Source organism: Choristoneura fumiferana, chromosome Z (genome assembly GCF_025370935.1).
Source record: "Choristoneura fumiferana chromosome Z, NRCan_CFum_1, whole genome shotgun sequence".
Taxonomy (NCBI): domain Eukaryota; kingdom Metazoa; phylum Arthropoda; class Insecta; order Lepidoptera; family Tortricidae; genus Choristoneura; species Choristoneura fumiferana.
In genome coordinates, this window is record NC_133472.1 from 1,926,466 (window position 1) to 1,946,461 (window position 19,996).

A 19,996-nucleotide genomic window follows, 5' to 3' on the forward strand; every position below is an offset into this window, starting at 1 on the left:
TGGTGGATTTTTGCGACGCACGTTACGTTGACGACATGTCAAATGGGCACACTATCAATGTTTTGAGTACGATAATGTTGTTCTAATGTAAACAGTATGACGAATATACTTTAAATAGATGCTGGGTTATCGACAGGTCTGTTCGTCTACTGTATTTTTGGTGGTGAAGACCTTTTGACCGTTACCATTTTTATTTGGGGAAAAATGAGCATAAACTATGTAATAAACTCTACTCTAGCGATGTAGCGAAAGTTTATCTCACATTCGAATGCGAATATACGCTTTTTGACCGTATGTTTTAATAAAACTAAATAAAAGATAGTGTTTTAGTAGAGTCGCCCAAAAAGTAATGTTTATAATTAAAAACCGGTTGTTTAGTCCCGAGACCTTTCTAAATTATCCTCGTGTGAAATCGCTCTGAAGTGATATAATACTTAACAAAAACTTTGCCTAAATACACCAAGACGCGAGCGAGTCTTAAAAAAAACAGTTCTGATTCGGACCCTATTTCCTAAACGGAAGCTAGACGTTTTTCTGAACTATTTCTATTTCACCTAGGCACTGATTCTCAAACCTTTATCACATAAATTAAATAAGAAAATGAAACAAAAAATAATAGTGAATATTATTAGCCTAATATGATTCAAGAAACTGGGTCCTTTAGAAATTTCCTAAACTAGAAAATAGCTATGGAAATAGCTCTATAAACTATAAATCTAAGCCCGTCGGTACCAGGGACGCATGGGTAGCAAGCATGCTGTTGCGAATTACTTTCACTGAGCGGGCAGCGACCGCGCGGGGTGAACGGCCGGGCGGCCACCGCGCGCCATTCAGAAAACTGTGTTTACACAGATGCCCCGAAACGCGTTGCGTCACTTTACTCACATCCGTGCGGACCGAGCGACATCTAGATTCGGGAGTCGATACTATTGCGCGCCAAAATTTTGGCATAGAGCAGAGATTTTTTTATCGTGTTGTTTAGTTTTTTCGTGGCGCCACTTTCTCTATCTCGTAAAATGCAAAACCGTGCAAATTAAAAACTTCAAAAAAAATCAATTTAAATTAAAATATTTGAGATAAAAAAACTAGTTTATGTGTCGCTTTTATATTTAAGCAACGAAATTACGTCACGTCACGGGTTTGGGGAGTACTACGACGGTAAGTGAGTAATATAGCTATATGGAAGCAAGTATCAAATGAGATCAGGGGGCCTACCATGATCTTTTCATAAACGATCCAAACGCAGAGCAGTTCAATTTAGGCACCTAAACCGAATCGTCAAAATTGGTACCACGACATTTATTTCTCAGAGCTGACTCTCAATGGTTTACAAGTGAATGAAAGACCGATATTGTCTCTAGTCCGAAACTGAAACGCTAAGTCGCGATAGGGATGCCGCTATATGCAAACCAAATATTGTATACTAAACCCTATCGCTAAATTTGACACTGAAGCGATTCAATTCCCACTCAAGTTAAGCGTCATGGTACGAAAACCGCTTGAAGTGAGTGAATGAAAATGTCTGTATCGCTGTCGCTGAACCGTGCTTGAACTGAATCGCAAAAGTAACGTCGTGGTACGAAATAGCGATGCAGTTCAGTTTAGAGCCTAAACTGAATTGTATTAAGAGAGCGTGGTAGGCCCCCAGGAAATTTGACTTGACGAAGTTTTTTGCAACTCTCCCCAATAGAAGTATATTTTATGGCAGATATATTATCTTAATTATAAAACGATAGGGGGGCACGTGTCATCTTCTCACTATGCGGTAAATTATTCATATTGAGCGTCTTTCAAACAGATTTCATACAAATTTGGCCTTTGTACTGCCATTTCTTTAGCTTTGTCATCAAAAGTGCAAATGTAATATTTGTGAAAACTTATTGCGCATTTTTTAAGTAGATGCAATTTTAATTAAACCTTAAAAAATACAACCGAATTGATAACCTCCTCCTTTTTATGTCGGTTAATCAAATGCTGATTGGGGAACGTCTAAACAAAAACTTATTACTTTACCAACATCACAGTACTAACATGAACTGAGAAATGTCATAATGTATATTTTCTTCCAAGATCAATGTCGCATCTTTCGTTTCGCCTACCTTCTACGAACACGTTTCTTCGTGTTTTCATAAATTTTAATAAATTCTGGTACTCGACGAACTGTACTTAATACGTTTTGCACCACCGTTTTGCAATAACCCTTTTTTGAGCAACTGACTTTTGTTATTATTTTTGATTATGCTGCGAAAAAAAATACATGCGTTTTTAGCAAGACTATTCTTCTTATAACTAGTTCTATCTAATCAAAACCATCATACAGAAAGATTTCTATATTGACGATCTAATCACTGGTAGCGATCAACCTGAACTTTTGAGCTATATACAACATATATACCTTTTTATATCCTAGTCAGCGATCGCATTTCGTTTTCATTTGATCAATTCAAAGCGCGAGTGAGTTTGGCTAATCCGAACATAGATGGCGTTGTAATCCAATAATCGCAAGTAAAACTTTCTTTAAAAAAAACCAGAGTCAGTGCACTCGAATGGCGATGGAGGCACGCTCCGGCCATCCCGGCCAAGTCACGCACTATTGTTTTAGCCACATAGTAACTGGTTTGGCGACACTCGGAAAAAATAGTTCAGTGCCGGCAACGCATATGAGCGTCTTCAAAAAAAAGTGTACCCCCTGTTTTTGGGCTGTCCCCTGTGTTTGAAGTGTATTAACCTGTCCTCTCCCAGAGGCACAAATTTGTGCCCAAATTCCTTTGATCCTGTTATCCTGGGAGATGACAGATTAACGACTGAATTTTTTTATCTGCAAAATTATTTTAATGATTGAAAAGCATTAAACGCACCCTAAACTAGTTAAATTTAAACAATAAAATTACTAATACTTTGCGTATATTTAAATACTGATCATTTTAAACTACAAGGTGTTTATTCTTGTCCTGTCCCCTACAGAATTTCCTCCAAGTTACGAGTCTAGCTAATTCCGATTATTGTGTGTAAGTACCATGAAGTTTTGGTACGTTTAAAATCTCTGTGATCGCCTTTTTCTCTTCTCTTCTTAAAATATCTGTGATGGCATAATATATATATGCCATATCCTACATATTATTATGCAAATATATACAGCCCATGTTTAGCGAAAAAAAAAATCGGTTGAAAATAGAATTTAAAATGATTTTTTATTTGTAAAATCGTTTTATATCTATCACTTTCTAACACGCTTTTCTCTATGTACGCATGGCGCTATTGCGTGTGACGTCATAGGCTAATATTCCTTACTGTGTATCTAATCTTACATTTCAAATCTTTACAACTCTGTTCTATGTAAAGGTATAGCTTGAAAATTGTTTTCCGCTTCGATAACACGCATTAACAAACTTTGATTTATAAAATAAATACAAAATAGTCAAATGTCGTATTCTACAAGATTGGTTTTTGGAGTCTTCTTGTATTTTTTATTTCAACTCCAAATTGTGTTACTTTTACGGTCATCCCGTAAAAGCCACATCGAAAATACAAACTGAAACATGATGCACAGAAAATTCGATGTCGTAATCTACAGGCATTTGACCGAACAGATTGGTTCACGGTACAGTCAACATCATAAATAAGTGATCCCCTTGTCACTTTAACGTCTTGTTTGAAAAGCCATACGAAATTGTGTAACGACTGAAAGCGACAAGGTACAGAAATGATCACTTATTTACGACGTTGACTGTACCTGACGAAGTCATGAATTTTATCCATCACCTACGGCTTCGCTAGCCTAAACTTCAGTCATATTTATATTGTTTTTTATGCCTGTGGTTTTTTCGATTTTAACTAAATTCCGGGGTAACTAAATTCCAATCCGAGGTAACTAAATTCCGGGGTAACTAAATTCCAATCCAAGGTAACTAAATTCTGGGGTAACTAAATTCCAAGGTAACTAAATTCCCATCGAAATTTACATTGCATGAACACCTGTGCAAAATTTTACGCCTCTAGCCTCAGCGATTGATATTGCGGGATCAGTAGCGGTGTTTATGGTAGGGCGCGGTGGGGCGACCGCCCAGGGCGCCGTACTTAAGGGGGCGCCTGAAGCCTATACCTTCTAGAAAATTCAAAAAGGTGGGGGCGCCGTGGAAATCTGGCCCAGGGCGCTGGAAGTGCTAAAATCGGCACTGTGCTGGATTATCCCTAATACCGTGGGAATATCGGAATTGAGTTACATAGGCTACCTACTAATACTCATGGACACGGAGCAAGCATTTGCATTACAAAACATCTCTTTGATCGTGAGCTACTATCTTTGATTGTAAACCATAAGGCCGCTCGCCCACGGCAACTTTTTGTAGTGACGCAGTAGCGATGCTGTCGCGCGTTCGCATAGATACAGTCGCGATGCAGTCGCTAGCTGTGTACCCTCGCCCACATAACCACGATTCAGCCACGATGCCGCGATGCAAACGCGCTACTGTCGCGCTTTACCCTCCCTTCACACCCTGACTGAGCCACGTCACTTCTCCCTTTTGTGTATGGTTTTAATTTTATTTTTATTTTCTTTCTCCGTCTGACTGGGGCAAAGGAACTGGCTCATGCATACATGTTTATTTAACGTTTGGGCTCCACAGAAAACCAGCGTTACTGCACATAATGTGCGGCAACACATGCTGAGTGGAGACCCTTTTTGGTATCCTGCCGTGTCACCTAGTAACATAGTTTTAGTGCTAGTTCTAGTCTTAGTTTTAGGTGGTACTTTTTTGGAGCCAAAATAAACTTTTCACATCTCTGGTGGGAACACTGCCGAAAGCTTGTGGTAAATTTCAAGCGTAACACACATGAATTACGAAAAATGTTACTAGACTGTTCCATAGAAGTAATTAGAGGTTCATCGAGTCTAAAGAGAAGTTTCCCTGCCGGCCGCGCTGCGTTAGGTATTCGTTTGGGCTATTGCTGTCTTTATCGCTCGTGACATAAGCGCTCGCAGCCGTCCCCCCATGCCTTCCGCAACGACGTCCGTAATTTATATCGAGCTAGCTGTAAGCTTTTCAAGATTTGGGCGGTTGAATTTTGGGTTTCGTTGTCCTCATATTATACGAAAAGTATAGCACAGAAATCAATGATATTTTGCAATCAAGATATTCATTATATTTTCTATGCCTGTGGTTCTTTCGATTTTTGTAAAAATGCTTTATTAGTCTGTAATTCTCGTGCAAAGTTGACATCTTTTTTATGTCGACTTTTGAGCTCCTGTAACTCTGATAGTACACATTTATATGAAAATCTGAAAATCACAGGCATAGATAATTACGTCTAGTCCATACTTACAAAATTTCATCTATTTCTGTTGCCTAGTTTTCAAATGAGACCGGGACTACGTTTGTATGGAGAATGGAACGAAGAGACTTCTCTTAAGTGAGCCTAAAAGACAAGATGGCCGAAGAAAATTACACAACCCAACAGTGTGGAAAGCGTGTTTTTACAGATTTTTTCACTATAAATCCCATCGGTACGCCAGTGTCAACGACCGGGCGGTGCGAGAGAGACGGCACGCGCCATGTGGGCGGTTACGTAATAAGTGCAATGCGAAAACTTGCATTGTGCGAAGTAGAATGCAACACTGGGCTTGAGAGAGACCGGACTCTGAGGGCCATAGAGGCGTGTTAACTTTAATCGACGATTAACTTAATTTTTATGAGTAATTTTAATTGTGTTATCGACACAGTTTGATTATACTAAGTTCCCATAGGAACTCCCCAAATACCGCAATTCCGTAATTACACTCACACATACATACTAACGTACACACACACAGAAAACACACACTTTCTGCTTCGTTCTAACACCCCTTGTTATTGTCACAAAATTAAGTATTTATATTTGTTTTTCACATTTATAAATACTCTCTTATAAGGCCCTTAACTTTTGTATAAAAATACTGATACTATTGGTAAGTATGTATAGCGCATCGTACAGCCGAGTTCATAAACCTGTGAGCAAAAATTTGATCAAAAATATCTGAACACGCTTCTACGCCGCTAACAATAGAGTCGTGTTCAGATATTTTTGATCACAAGCTTATGAACTCGACTGTACAATACGAAAGTTGTCGAAGTTTCTAGGAATGTCAGATACATCTCTAGAACTTAAATATATACCGCATTGAACCGTAGCTTTCTACTAAGACTGAGCTAGGCTAGTATAGGGTTGCCAGGGCTTTTAGTAAAGTTTTAAACAGCTTATTATTTGACCGGGGAATTAATTATGAATCTCACTGTAAGATCATTCTAATATATAAGGGATCCATATGTAAAGGGTGACCAAGAATATAAAAAACCTGACGCGAGGGCAGCACTTCTACGTTTTATATTGCAACATTCTTTACACTTACTATACTATACCTAACAGTCATATAGACAACGGTGTCGGTGATGTTATATAAAGGAATATTTTCTAATCCTTCAGATTTTATACATTGTGAATTATTTTCCTTCCAAAGCTATGGATAATCTTCGGCATTTTAACGCACAAAAATACAAAATTACACTTCAAAATACCAAGCGCAAACAACGTTAAACTTTGACAGCAATAGACAGATGACATTTGAATTTAGTGTTACCAGTGCAAGAAATTTGTCCTATTGGTTTTCCGCAATATGGCGAGGTTTTTTTATAATTCTGGTCAGCCTTTAACTGTGTAATTGATAAATAAATACACAGGCAGATCGATTCACAGGAGCTGGCACGAATGGATTGACAAGTAATGTCGCTTAGGCATTTTTGTAGGAAAATGATAGATACATGACATTTTCACATTTGTGTGAAGTTTCAAATAAGTAACACACAGATAATTTCATTCACTCATTCAATCTATTCGTGCCAGCTCTTGTATATTGACATTGTTTATCTCATCATCAGCCCTACATACGTGATAGACACAGGCCTGCTGTCAGCCTGACAAGGATTGGACTGTAATTCCCTCGCGGGCTCGGAACAGATTGGTAACTTCACTCTCACAGTGTTCCGGTTATCACACAATGTTTTTATAGACGGCGAAGCTCATGGTAAATTTCAAATGTAATTTTACAGGTAAAATCATAAAACTCTAAATTCAGACCGGACTCGAGCCCACTCTTGAGAGACTATAGGTGAAACCACTAGGCTACCTAAGACTAAAGCTAAACACGATATCCATGACCGTGCTCGACTTTAATCTTAGTTTGTAATAGAAAGAAATATATATAGGTATTAATATATCCCGAATCACAAAAGAATAATCCCCATACTAGCTTACTATTGGTTAAAGAATTAAAAAAATCGGTCCAGTTAGTGTCAAATATTTCCCACTAAATCATTATAGATAGGCTGCAAGTAAATAAAAAATATCATCACATTAAATAGATTAGAAATAGGCTAGATCAAAATGTTCCATGTTCAAAATTATTCAATTCTAATTTATAACTGGCCAGAAAGTCCAGAAACACATGATACGAACCGATAGTCCTTAGCCAATGAGAGCGCTCGGCGAAAATGGCGGGAAAGTGCTAGTGCAGCTGGCTGATTGGCGCAACTATGATTGTCTATTCCTTACAATTAACATTATCTGTGGCGCATTGTGCCGCTAAAGGGTGTTCCATTTTTAAGTTCTGGTTTACCACAGAATAGAAAATAGGTAGTACTAGTACAGGCCGACTGAACACGGATTTGCTTCTAGCTTGAACGAAGTGAAATCAGTTTTATGCGTGATAGTTTAGTATTTTAATAATCTCTCGTTTCAGTTGCGATCTGTGGTTTATCCACTAAGAAGTAACAGGGGGGTTTCGAAAAGAAATATCGCTAGATGGCGTTAGTATCGAGCGGTACGTCTGACGTTTGACAGTCTTGTTTGTGATTGGCTAATTTAGTTTTTCAACCAATTACAAACGTCCTCTTTTAAAAATATTGATAAAATTTATACAGTGCGACAACATTAAATTGTAGCAACTGCAGCATGCTTAATATTATATATTTCATACTTCCTCCTCATTTTATCCTTTTATGTTAGCATGCTTAACAGTCTGCCATTCCCCTCCGTTAAAAAAAAATCGTTTCGTCTTGTTATTGTCAGTGTACCGTCCACAGCCAAACGTTATTTGTTTTAGGTTTCCTGCCTGTTCCTCCCGCCGATTTCAAAATTATATAAACCGAACAGTGTCCTCATGCGTCTAATGTCTCTACATCGACATTGGCAAAATACATCTTGCTAAAAAAGGGTGAAGGCCCTTAAAAAAAAACGTGATTCACATGTCAAAGTTGTCAAACGGACCTCACGATACAAGCGCCATCTAGCCTTTTGTGACAGATACCAATTAGATTCTGTGACGCAGCAATACTTCCATAAAAAATCTAAGAAAGTGAGCGCACGCAGTTGCGTGGCGTGGCATTTACAAGATTTGAGCGTGACACGTTTTTCTAAGATGTACACTTGTAAAATTGACACGCATAAGAAACATAAAAAACAGCGGTTTAAATCAAATCTCTCTTAAACTTCATCGAAATGCGTGCGATAAAAAAACAGCCAAGTCCGAATCGGACTCGGAAGGAGCGAGCTCTTATGCCATTACCGTCGTGTGATATTAATACGGATACTCGTTATAATTAAACCTTCTTCTTCTTCTTCTTGCAGTGCCTCTCCACTACTTGAGGTTGGCTGTCAGCTCCGCATATCTCTCCTTATTTCTCGCCAGAGAAAACAGTTCTTCCACACTGGCGATACCGGTCCACTCTCTGATGTTTCGGAGCCACGATTTCTTCCTTCTTCCGACGCGTCTTTTCCCCTCAATTTTCCCATCATTATCGTCTGAAGTAAATGATAGCGCTCATGCCTTAATACATGTCCTAGATAGGCTACCTAAACCTTAATTAAACTAAAATGAAAGTACATAGCAAAACGAGTACTACTTAAGCTTTGAAATCGGTCTAACCGTTCTGAAGATAATCTCGGTAAATTGCATAGTTCCCGCGGGATAGCTCTAAACGAATACTACGCGGACGGAGTCGCGGACGACAGCTAGTAGAACATAATTGACAATGGGTGCCGTCGTAATCCGATTAAGATCCTACTGTTCCCAAAAACCACAAATAAATTAAGTATACATACATCTGTAATCTATTATGATTGGTTTTTTGGAGTCTTTTTGTATTTTTATTTCAACTAAAATAAAAAAACCCGTAAAATACAAAAACCGTAAACAAATTTGGAGTTGAAATAAAAAATACAATAAGACTCCAAAAACCCAATCATAATTTGATTGCTTAGCGACATCTCTTGTCTGGGTGAGCGGTTAGTTCCGAAAGAGTGTGACGTCTGTCGACGAAACATAGATTTCGCTAGTGCTGCTGCTTAGGTAGCATAGTAGAAATAAGCAACCTGAGATATGTATGCATAGGAAAAATTCGTGTCTAGATTCCTGTCCAGCAGTGGTGCCTGGCTGGTTATAGCACGCAGCACGGATTGCTGAGGACCTGGATTCGATTCCCAGTGCTGGTCTCTTTTTCTAGTTTTTCTGTGCATCCATGTCTCAGTTTGTATTTTCGATCTGTAATCTACTTAAACGTATGAAAACACTGACAAACATTTCATTGACAGCGGGAGTGGTGAAATAGTGGCGACATCTGTGCAAGGACACATGGCATTTCTATTCATCCATCTATCAGATCTGATCTACAAGCTCTTTGGTACAACGTAACCTCCAACTTTGGCCCGCATTAACTACGCAAAATAAACACAAGCATAATGTAAAATCTACACTGATGGGAAAGATTGTAACCCTGTTAGTTACAGAAATAAGAATAGTTAGATATAAGTTGCATTTTCCTCCCGAATCAACACAGTTTTTCGCTTCTCCTTTTGATAATACGCTTATTTTTTAGGGTTTTGATTTTTATCGGGTGAGTAACGATGCCTTTAAATATATTTAATAGCATAAGCACTATAAGGCTTATTTGATGCAATTATTATATTCACATAATAATCATTTGACATAAAAATAAATCGTAAAATGTGTTGCTAAGCGCAAAACTCGGGAACGGCTGGACCGATTTCGCTAATTCTTTATTTGTTGTGTTCGTTATTGTAAGGAGAAGGTTTTTATGGAAGAAAATTTGGAAAAATTACAACGGGGGCGTAGCCGCGGGAAACAGCTAGTTTGATATAAAAATGTTTTATGACATCATAACTTGAATGTAATGCATATTTTCTATAATGAACTTATGACATGTAATTATGTAATATTGTACGTATGTTTGCATAACAATTTTTAATTGCATGTACCATCAGCCAAATAAGTGGCCTATCAATTTTTAAACAAGTTCCTATCAAACTAATATGTCGCTAAAGTCGAACTTTCAAGTTGACAGATACGTCTATTGGCATTATTGTTTTATGACATGCAAACGATTATCAGCTTAAGGGTGGTAGACCACATATTTGGCTGATGGTACCTATCAAAGGCATAGGTATTACCTCTATCCTAAATTTATTAACTACCTACTTACTCCGACACATGCAAAACGAACTGCCACCAGAAAAGTAGGTTAACAGGATGCTTAAAATTATGACAAAATTTCGCAATAATAAAATATCCGACTATACTCGACTATATTCCGACTTGGCTTTTTTTTACAACAGTTCTTTTTTGCATATGCCCTTATAAGTTTCATTCGTTCATCATAACCATTCAACCGTTCGACATAGGCCTCCTCCATGACTTTTGCCTATCTCGAAGATCTAGCCTCAGTTTTAGCTGTCAGTCGTTCACAATGTAGACAGATTAACATACTAACATACGCCGTGACCGTGGCCGGTTTGCCACGTGCACATTTCTATGCTGTTTTAACATTATATCTATCTCTATTTCTTTTACATACATACTCGTCTTCGGCACGCGTCTGAGACCTTTACATGTTTGACTTCAACCACGTGGTAAATTTAACACATGGGTTCCGAAATAAACAGAGGTGCTAGCCCGGATATGAACACACAGTCTTCTACTTGAACCTTTTTGTTTGTGGACCTTGGCACCCGATTACCTTGGTCTGAGACGAAGATTTTACTTTATGCACTAGAGCATAAAAAGTCATTATATGTCGCCTAGATCCAGCACAAACTTTACGAGCATGAGAAGTGAAAAAGTTTTTTTTTAAAACAAGAGGTTAATGCCCATTTCGCAATGGGCATGGGAGATTTAGCTTGTGCGTTATATAATGGGTCAGGCGCGCTAGGTCGGCCGTTGCACGCGGCTGTGTCAGCGGTGGCCGTCGACCTTTGAGGGGGGGCGGGCCACCCAGACGCTAAGCTTCCAGGCATCGCGAGCCCACGTGACGTCACAAATTTATAACACGAAAGCACTTTAGAGAACACCCTGTTGAAAGAGAATTCCAATTTAGAACCATGCTATTTTTAAAACAGTGTTAAACCGTGCTTTTAGCTTGTTTATGTATTAATAGATGTCACAACGTCTGAATGAATTCCTGAAGCTGTTAAGATTTTTCTGACAGGGTATAAAAGGGCATCACAATTAATTCGTCATTTCCTAAGCAACCGTGGTTCGAATAACGTGTGCGTTCTACGTTCAAAACACCAAGGGGGCTACTATGAAATTCGATAATCTAATATCGTACCGTACCGTCCCTCTCACTCTAGTATTAAATAAAATAAGCGTCAGCGAGACGACAAGATACGAAGTTAGGATTTTGCACTTTGTAGTTTAGGGCCAGCATTACGCTTGTGGTCAGAACGGAATACAGACACTCTGACACGATAAGGCCGTATATTGCTTACATTAGAAAACTCTACCATACTCGCAGCGTAAGACCCGGCAGTTGAATTCATCATCATCATCTCAGCCATAGGACGGTGGAGCAGGTGGTAAAACCTTTTGCAAGGTCTGCCCGGATTGCTACCACCATCTTGCTCGCTAATCCTGCCGTGAATCAGCAGTGCTTGCACTGTTTTGTTTCGGCGTGGAGAGTAAGACAGCCGGTGAAATTACTGGCACGTGAGGTATCCCATCTTAGGCCTCTAGGTTGGCAACGCGTCTGTAATACCCCTGGTGTTGCAGATGTTTATGGGCGGTGGTGATCTCTTACCATAAGGAGACCCACTTGCTCGTTTGCCATCCAGTCGTATATAAACAAAAGGACGTCCACCACCACATAGGCCACCCATATACCTCTAGTTGCCTCAGCTGAATTGAATTCAAATTTAGAAAAATTACCAAATTCTCAAAACTATATTTTTTTTTCACATTGCATATAATACCTGCGTCAAAGTTCATATCTCTAATCCTAGCGCTTGAATTTGTGGAATTTTTTTCCTATCCCATGAGAATATTTGGATAAAAAGTAACCAATAAATTCAGACATTCCATCCAAATTCGTCCAGTCGTTTTAGCGTGAAGAAGTAATAAACAAAAATTCCCGTGGGAATTCCCGAAAATTACGTCGTGGTTGTCTGTCATTGAAATTGCATTAAAAACATTAAACCAACCGTGCCGTATTTCATTAGTCTATAAGGGGCTGTTTCACCATCCATTGATTAGTGTTAACTGGCGGTTAGGTGTGATGCCGTCTCTATTTGTTTTGTTCGAATAGACGGTGACGGCATCACATTTAACCGTCGGTTAACGCTAATCAATGGATTGTGAAACAGCCCCTAAACCTAGCTGTTGAGATTTTAATATTTTATAACATAACATTATGCCGTAACATGCTGAGTGGGGTCCACTTTATACTATGTGATGTTATTTTTTATTTTTTTTCTATCTAATGTATTTTTATGTGTATAGAATATGTGTAAATAAATGTTTCTCTCTCTCTCTCTCTCTCTCTCTTATCGCAATTAGTGGGATAAAAAGTAGCCTATGTATTGTCTACACACCAAATTGCGTCCAAATTCATTTTGCAATTTTTTTCTCATTTTTTTTGACGCTTAAGTGCACCTGTGTGACTATGCCAGCCTCATTGAAAGACTCAATTGCCACATTCATCAAACACTTCTATTGCGATGACCAGATTATCTGGCTGCAAGGGAGTGCTTGATGAACCTTATACAGTATTTTTATTACACTAGTTAAGAACTTTGTCTAGCTGTACAAGATAATGACCACTGATTTTGCATATACATAGCAAGCAATCAGCAAGCAGCATTGTCCGGCACTCTTTCCTGGCCCGGATAGTACCAACATGGAAATACCGACCCCGTTTTTCATGTACACACCCAATACGCCTATAGCGCTTTCAATCCCGGCTGATACGATTGTGCGGGTTAGTTACATTAAAATGACAACAAAAAAACTCTTTGTCTTTGTTTTTGCTTGCATTAGGTACCCGTATTCAAAGAATATCTGTTATGTTTGTTATTTAAACCTTAAATTATATATTATAGTACTTAGAGTAAAAATTGTATGTGACTGAGTGCGTCAACTCCTACTGGTTCCGACAGAATATCAGCGATGTGAAAGTCGGCGCCCTTTCGCAGCTGTGCCGGGACAACTTAATTCATATGTAAGAATTTGAAGCATTTGTTTTTGTATAATTGTCATGGCATGTTTACGAATAAAGTACATAAAGTCCATCGTCATAGCTTTTACATTTGAATTTGAATTTGACATAGATTGTACATAATGTCCATTGTTGTAACTCTTTTCATACTCAGCTGGGTTCGAAAGGAATAGAAGCTCATGTCAGTTTCTATGGGAGTCTAAGTCGGTATTATCGAGGCTTGTTGTGTCACCCGGATTGTTCAACAAATTGACAATTAGATTTAAGTGACAATTGAAAATTCAAGTCAATTAGATAGTGTGAAAATTTGTAAGTTGCAATACATAGCTGTCAATGCTTGACCATCTATAAAGTCAAAGCTTCACGACCCAGCAATGTAATCAGTCATCACACTAACAATAATATTTTCGCACCACACCTTCGATACAATGAACCTTATTAGGTAGGTTTAATTGACGTCGGGCATGCGCAAAGCAAACGTAAACATAACCTCAAAACCTTACCTTCATATTTCGCAAAACGAAGTCTGTTTTTCTCCTCTAAAGCTTTCTGTGTCGCCAGTTTCTGTTCAAGTTTCTTCTCTTCCCGTTCCAAAGCTTCTTTCCTTTGGCCAACTGCTAAAATTGAAGTATTCGTTTTTAAAGACGACTCGTATTGTTGCAAATTTTCAAACAAAGGAGCGTCTAGTACTGGCAGCATGATTCTTTCAGAGTATAATGCCTTCAAAGGCTTGAAATTTTCACTATAGGCGCCAATTTCTGACTCAGATGTCGAACTGTCCTCTGATTTGCATTCGGTTTTAGGTTCAATTTTCACTCCACTGGGACCCGGTTTTGGCTCTGAATCGCTAGAGTCTGAATAGCGATCTTCGGCCATTGCTCGACTAGACTATATGTGTTGCTTTTACAGTTTTATAAGCGAAATTGAGTGCGCCGGTCAGTGGGTTAAAAATCAATAAAGGTCACTTCACTCAGTGACACTCACTCTCTGTAGTTCTGTCAAAGTCTAAAAACAAAACAATGGTTGCGTTTCGGTCTACGCGCAAGTACGTATCGCAGTATTATTTTTCATACTCAAGTCTCAGGTTAATGATAATCCCACGTCTTGTACTTAAAACAAAATATCTGAAAGTCTCAACCAAGGGTGATTGTATAATAATAGAACTCGTTCTTAATAAAAACTATCACTTTACGGTATGTTTATAAATCATTTCACCCGTGAAACGAAACGCAGTATCTGCGTTCCATTACTCGCATATTTTATAAAATATATTATGTTTTTCTAACAAAATGAGTTAATGATAATATTTTAAGTGGATGAAATTAAATCTTAAAGTCAAATGGTTACTTAAGTGCATTTTTATTGATATAACGACCATAATGATCTCGTGATAGAATGTTGAAGGCTCTTCCTCAAACCACATTCATAAATACTTAAGTAGTTAGGTAACCCGCATTTAAAAACTAATTGTTGGTTATAATTTTATACCAACGAACTTGATGTGCAATAAAATAAAAATGCGTTTAATTCGTTTTTATTGGAGACATATGATTCTCTATTGTTCATTTCTTTAATACTTACTTAGTGCTGCAAAGTATAATTTTCTCGTAATTAAAAATTAGCTATAAATAAAGCTACAGCTTCGCCGCTATCAAGAATGACTCTTATAGTTCTATGTTAAAGTTTAAAATGATTCGATTATAATTGAGTGTTGTAATTTCTTATATTGAATAAACGTCGCGTGCGCAAGGTCTTTGCCATGCAGTAGGAAGTTGAATCAAGGCCCAAGTCATCGGGCTAAAGTCCATAATTCAACTGTAATATTGCTGCGAGTTTCCTCGAGTGGTTTCACTTTAATGATATAGATTTAGTAGTTTACAGCGCCACCTATCGCCCAGTAGGAGAACTAAAATCTATTTTGACCACAATTAGGTAACTATTGTTACAGTACTGTTTATAAAATTAACCTTTATCGAATAGTGGACGAATTCCTTAGTCATCGAGATACATGTTGTTTCCTAATTTCCATGAACTGTCCCATTCGGCTGTTCTTACATTCTTACGTATAGAGATCCGAGACAACTCAGTGTCACTGAAGACAAATTGTAATTTAATCCATTTTAATTACTGTATCATAATTCGATGAATAATGCAGTGTGCATAAATATGCAGTTATTCTATTACGTGTCCGCGTTATATAATTTTAAATTTACAATAAGTTGCGTTTTGATTTATTAAGATTAGAAAGTATCCAACAGAATTACTTTTTACCATTTATTTTTTGAGGCAGGCTTTGAACAAATCCAAAACAAAATAATAAAAAAACGAACACTGCAGTGTTTGAAACCGAAGCCAGTGTATTCCACACAACGCCAATTAAAAAAACTGAAAAGATTTGGCTCTTTTATATAATCAATAAATAAAAACCAATATAAATAAAATAAAATATTAATGCCTAAATAAATTAAATACGAAAATACATAAAACGCCCTATTATTCAAGAATCCTTAGATAAAAGGACGGTTATAATTTAAAGTATAACATAACAATAACAAAATACCACGAACGGGTGGCTAAAATTGGAACTATCGGCATTTCATACGTAACCGCACGCCATCGCGTTGACGCTAGCGACATTGTGACCGACAGATAACTATGCTCTCGAACACGCACTGGCTGCGAAGAAAGTGCAGTAGGAAACGTTTAGAAAACAAAAGTCGTTTTTTTAGAACCAATTATAGTGAAAGAGCGTTGGCATTGTTCGCGTTTTTTATCAGTGCCTTCTTCGTAGTGTTGCCAGCCTTCCGTGCATTGTTTTTTTTAATTCTCCATGTATTGCGTTGATGTTACGATTGTTGCGGAGTGATTAATTCTAGTTTTTACGAATAGAATAACTTTTAACTATAGGTATTTTGATTGACTTTTTCTTTGTCATGGTTAGGACGAATTGGATGCAGTTCAATAAAATTTCTGTACACAAAACTGTTATCCTAGTATTATGTGTAGTAATCATCACTTCCCTTGTCATTGCCTTTTCTAATAGTCCATAGGTTCCGAATTTTACAAAAGCTGATCTGAGATAAAGTTGATGACGATCTAGTCCGTTCCCATGTGTATAAACCAAAAAATTCCTTTATATTTGACACCAACGTTTACCGTCGATATAGCTTTCATCCCTTCCTAGAACTCCAAGGAGCTTAAGCAGCCCGACAATTTAAGAGTAGAAATGAAGAGGGCGCCACTTTTTATTAATCGATAAAATTTTGCCGTAATCCTCATTTAACACGGCAACAATTTTTCGTGACAATTTAAGTCACATTTTTGTCGTTCTGTTTGTATACAGCCTCTGGATTACCAAATTGGAAACTTCTGCTGGCCCAGTTTAAAAGAAACAGCCTGTTGGTCAACGGGCAAAAAATAGAGTTTTACAGTCGTCTCTTTCCAACCGGGCCAGTTAAAAAAGGACACAGTGTCGAAGCTAGTTTCAACTTTGTATGATTATCAATATGCTTCTCCCTTGTTCGCAGATAATCGCGTGCGCACATGCGGCCCTCGCGCAGGTCAATCCATCGGGACATCGCCAGGTGAACTCGGCGTATTGCATGACTATCATAACCACCTTAGGGCCTGTTCATTTGTTAAGTAAGACTTTTTTTGGGTTTACCATTTAATTGTTTTACAATTTGGCGAAATATTTCTTACGATAAATGTGTATAATAATATTTTACAATAAATAAAAAAGAAACTTACTGCCACTCCTCCTACGTAGATCATTATTGAACTCTGACATTCGGAAATTCTCTCATAAGAAAAAATGTGATTGTTTAAGACTCGTTTCTCCTTTCAAGCATAGTAAATTAGAATACTTTTTGAATATATAAACAAAAAGTTTATTTTTAACTTATCCCCCTCCCAGATAGTCTTACGAAACAAATAAACAGCGTCTTAGTAGGCTTCATTTCACAAGTACACTGGAATGTTTTTTCTGACAACGGATTACAGTTTATCAATGCATAAAGTAATTTTTAAATAGTTCGTTCTTAAATGCACTTTATTAGTGTCTTGTTTCAGTATTTCTATACTTTATTGATCTTAGTTTGTGTGCCTATAATTACATTTTGAACACATCTTTTTTTTTAATAATTTGGCGACTGTTTCAGCCCTCCCCGTCTGGGATGTGTCGTGAATTCGTGATATAAAATCGCTTTTATTGTTATCCAACGAGTAATGGACGCAAAGAGGTATCATTTCACTATCTTCGCACTTAAGACACTTGAGAGATTTACGCCGACAAATACTCGTCAAATAGCTATTATTGTTATTAAGTGTACGTATGATACTTGTAAAATTTACCCATTATCATTTCTTATTATTAACCTAATGTAAGATCATACATAATTTAACATAAATATAAAATAAAGTAAGGTAAGTTCCATCCTTTTTGAACCAGCTACTATTTTTTAGTCTATGTTTCTGTGCCATCACTAGTCATATATTTTAGTGCTTTGTTTATGAAATAATGACCACGGTGAAAGCTAGTTATGTCTTCTAGACAATATCAAATGCTATAATTTTAAACTCCCTAACCCAGGCTTGACTCTTTAAATACTAATGCTACTTAAATAAACCACGATTTGTATTTAGATACAGCGTACGTTATTTGATAAGTAGTTTTCGCTATGCATGAGTGAATAATGAAACAAGTTGTCATAAAAAAAGGACGAGATTTTTTGTTGCCTGAGTATGTGTGGTCATCCAAACTACATTTGTATTATATGTTAAATCAATGCGACCAATAACAGCGGGTAAAATTAAACTTGTAAGATTTAACCAAACTTTAAAATTTAAATAGACTTGCAAAAACAAAAAGTCTAAATGGAAGTTCATGAGTATAGTCGAGTTTTATTTCTTAGATTTTTCCAGGTATTGTTTGGTAACTTACTCTGTCTAACTTGGCGCATTTAATCCATACTAATATTATTTGTATGTTTTCCGTCTTTCACGTCAAAATGGAGTGATGGATCGACGTGATTTTTGGAACAAAAATAGCTTATGGTCCAGAGAGTGACATAGGTTACTTTTTATCCTGGAAAAATGCACAGTTCCTGAGTGAACAGCGCGTGATAACGATAACCGAATTTCACGCGGGCGAAGCCGCGGGCAAAAGCTAGTATCAAATAAATGCCACTATGTATAGTGGGGGAAGAAGCGTTAGAGTAATCGTTAACGTAAATACTTTATTAATCACAGATTGCTAAATTGGATTTTAATATGATATTTCACCAAATTAGCTAAAAACAAACTTGTAAATCCTAAGGCTTAGGTACTTGCTTATAATTTCTCGAGCCCAACAGGAAGAAAATAATAATATAACTTCCACCAACATGCAAATAATTAACTACCACACATTAAAATGCTGCCTGTTAAAATAATTACTGTAATGAAGCTTAGTAATAATGACTACTTTTTATGCACGTACTGATTTATACAGGACTTACAAGACAGCCTGTATGATATTTTTTTTATAATCAGTAAAATAAATATTTATATCATTAAAAATGGCAATAAAAGTGGTCATAAAAATATTACAAGATACGCACGAACAATACCACTCCTTGCAGTCGGGTTAAAAAACAAGCCAAAAATATTCCTTTAAAATTCGTTTGACGCGTAACACAGTCAGTAAACCCTGCTTTGTAGCACTGTCTCTTAAACATACTCCGGACGACTCTGAATATATGACTGTCATCAACCCTAAACCCAACTCACTAAAATTCACGAATTCATAACAAAAGAACACTAATCTCATTAATTAATGCTACTCTAATAAACGCTATCCATAATTAACATTTCGTAAGGGTTGGTCATAATCAACTCTCCAAAATCGCTTTTTTTATTCTTCTTTTCATCTTTTATTTTATACTGCATTGACTGCTTGACTCATTGTACTGTGCTTTCTAACATACCGCCTTTGGCAGGACAAAGCGGGGTAAATTATTTTTAAAGACATCAAGCCTACGCTCTTCATGTTCACAGGCAGCTGATGGGAAAACAAGCTGTGAGATAAGAGTGTTCCGTTCACAAATGACGCTAACATTCGCGAACAGTGCAAGAACATTACGTGATTCAGTGACAGTGTCGTGTTGACAACAACGCCATCTGTGATTCAGTGACAACAGACGTTAGCGCCATCTGGCGTGTGAAAGCGGCGCAAGGTGGCGGGGACGCATGCAGCGTCATTGCCTTTGGCGATGCCATTTATTGAAGATGAGTGGTGGTCAGCGGAAAATGAGGGTAGAATGGTCGACCTCTCAAATTGCCTACAGGTGAGTACTGCTTTATAAAACAACTGCTCTGCGAAAGGCTCAGCCTTTGTATAAAAACCTCGTTAGATATCAATGATCTTTATCATCATGTCGCCATTCCATTGACTTCTATGAACACAATTCGCTAGATGTCAC

General features: G+C 37.5%; 2 protein-coding genes across 3 annotated transcripts in view; one reads left to right on the forward strand and one right to left on the reverse strand.

Annotated features, from left to right (window-relative positions):
• The window catches only part of Lsm11 (U6 snRNA-associated Sm-like protein LSm11), a 57,806-nt gene extending 43,287 nt beyond the window's left edge, over positions 1-14,519 (reverse strand). Inside the window, exon 1 of the mRNA XM_074101164.1 lies at positions 14,039-14,519. Within this exon, the coding sequence (XP_073957265.1) occupies positions 14,039-14,411 (373 nt within the window). The 5' untranslated portion in view covers positions 14,412-14,519. The remainder of the gene's footprint in view (positions 1-14,038) is intronic.
• The window catches only part of Eip74EF (Ecdysone-induced protein E74), a 321,891-nt gene that overhangs the window by 92,769 nt on the left and 209,126 nt on the right, over positions 1-19,996 (forward strand). For both annotated transcript variants that reach the window (XM_074098101.1, XM_074098143.1), the window contains exons 4-5: positions 17,063-17,119; positions 19,572-19,861. In XM_074098101.1, the coding sequence (XP_073954202.1) occupies positions 19,787-19,861 (75 nt within the window). In that variant the 5' untranslated portion in view covers positions 17,063-17,119; positions 19,572-19,786. The remainder of the gene's footprint in view (positions 1-17,062; positions 17,120-19,571; positions 19,862-19,996) is intronic.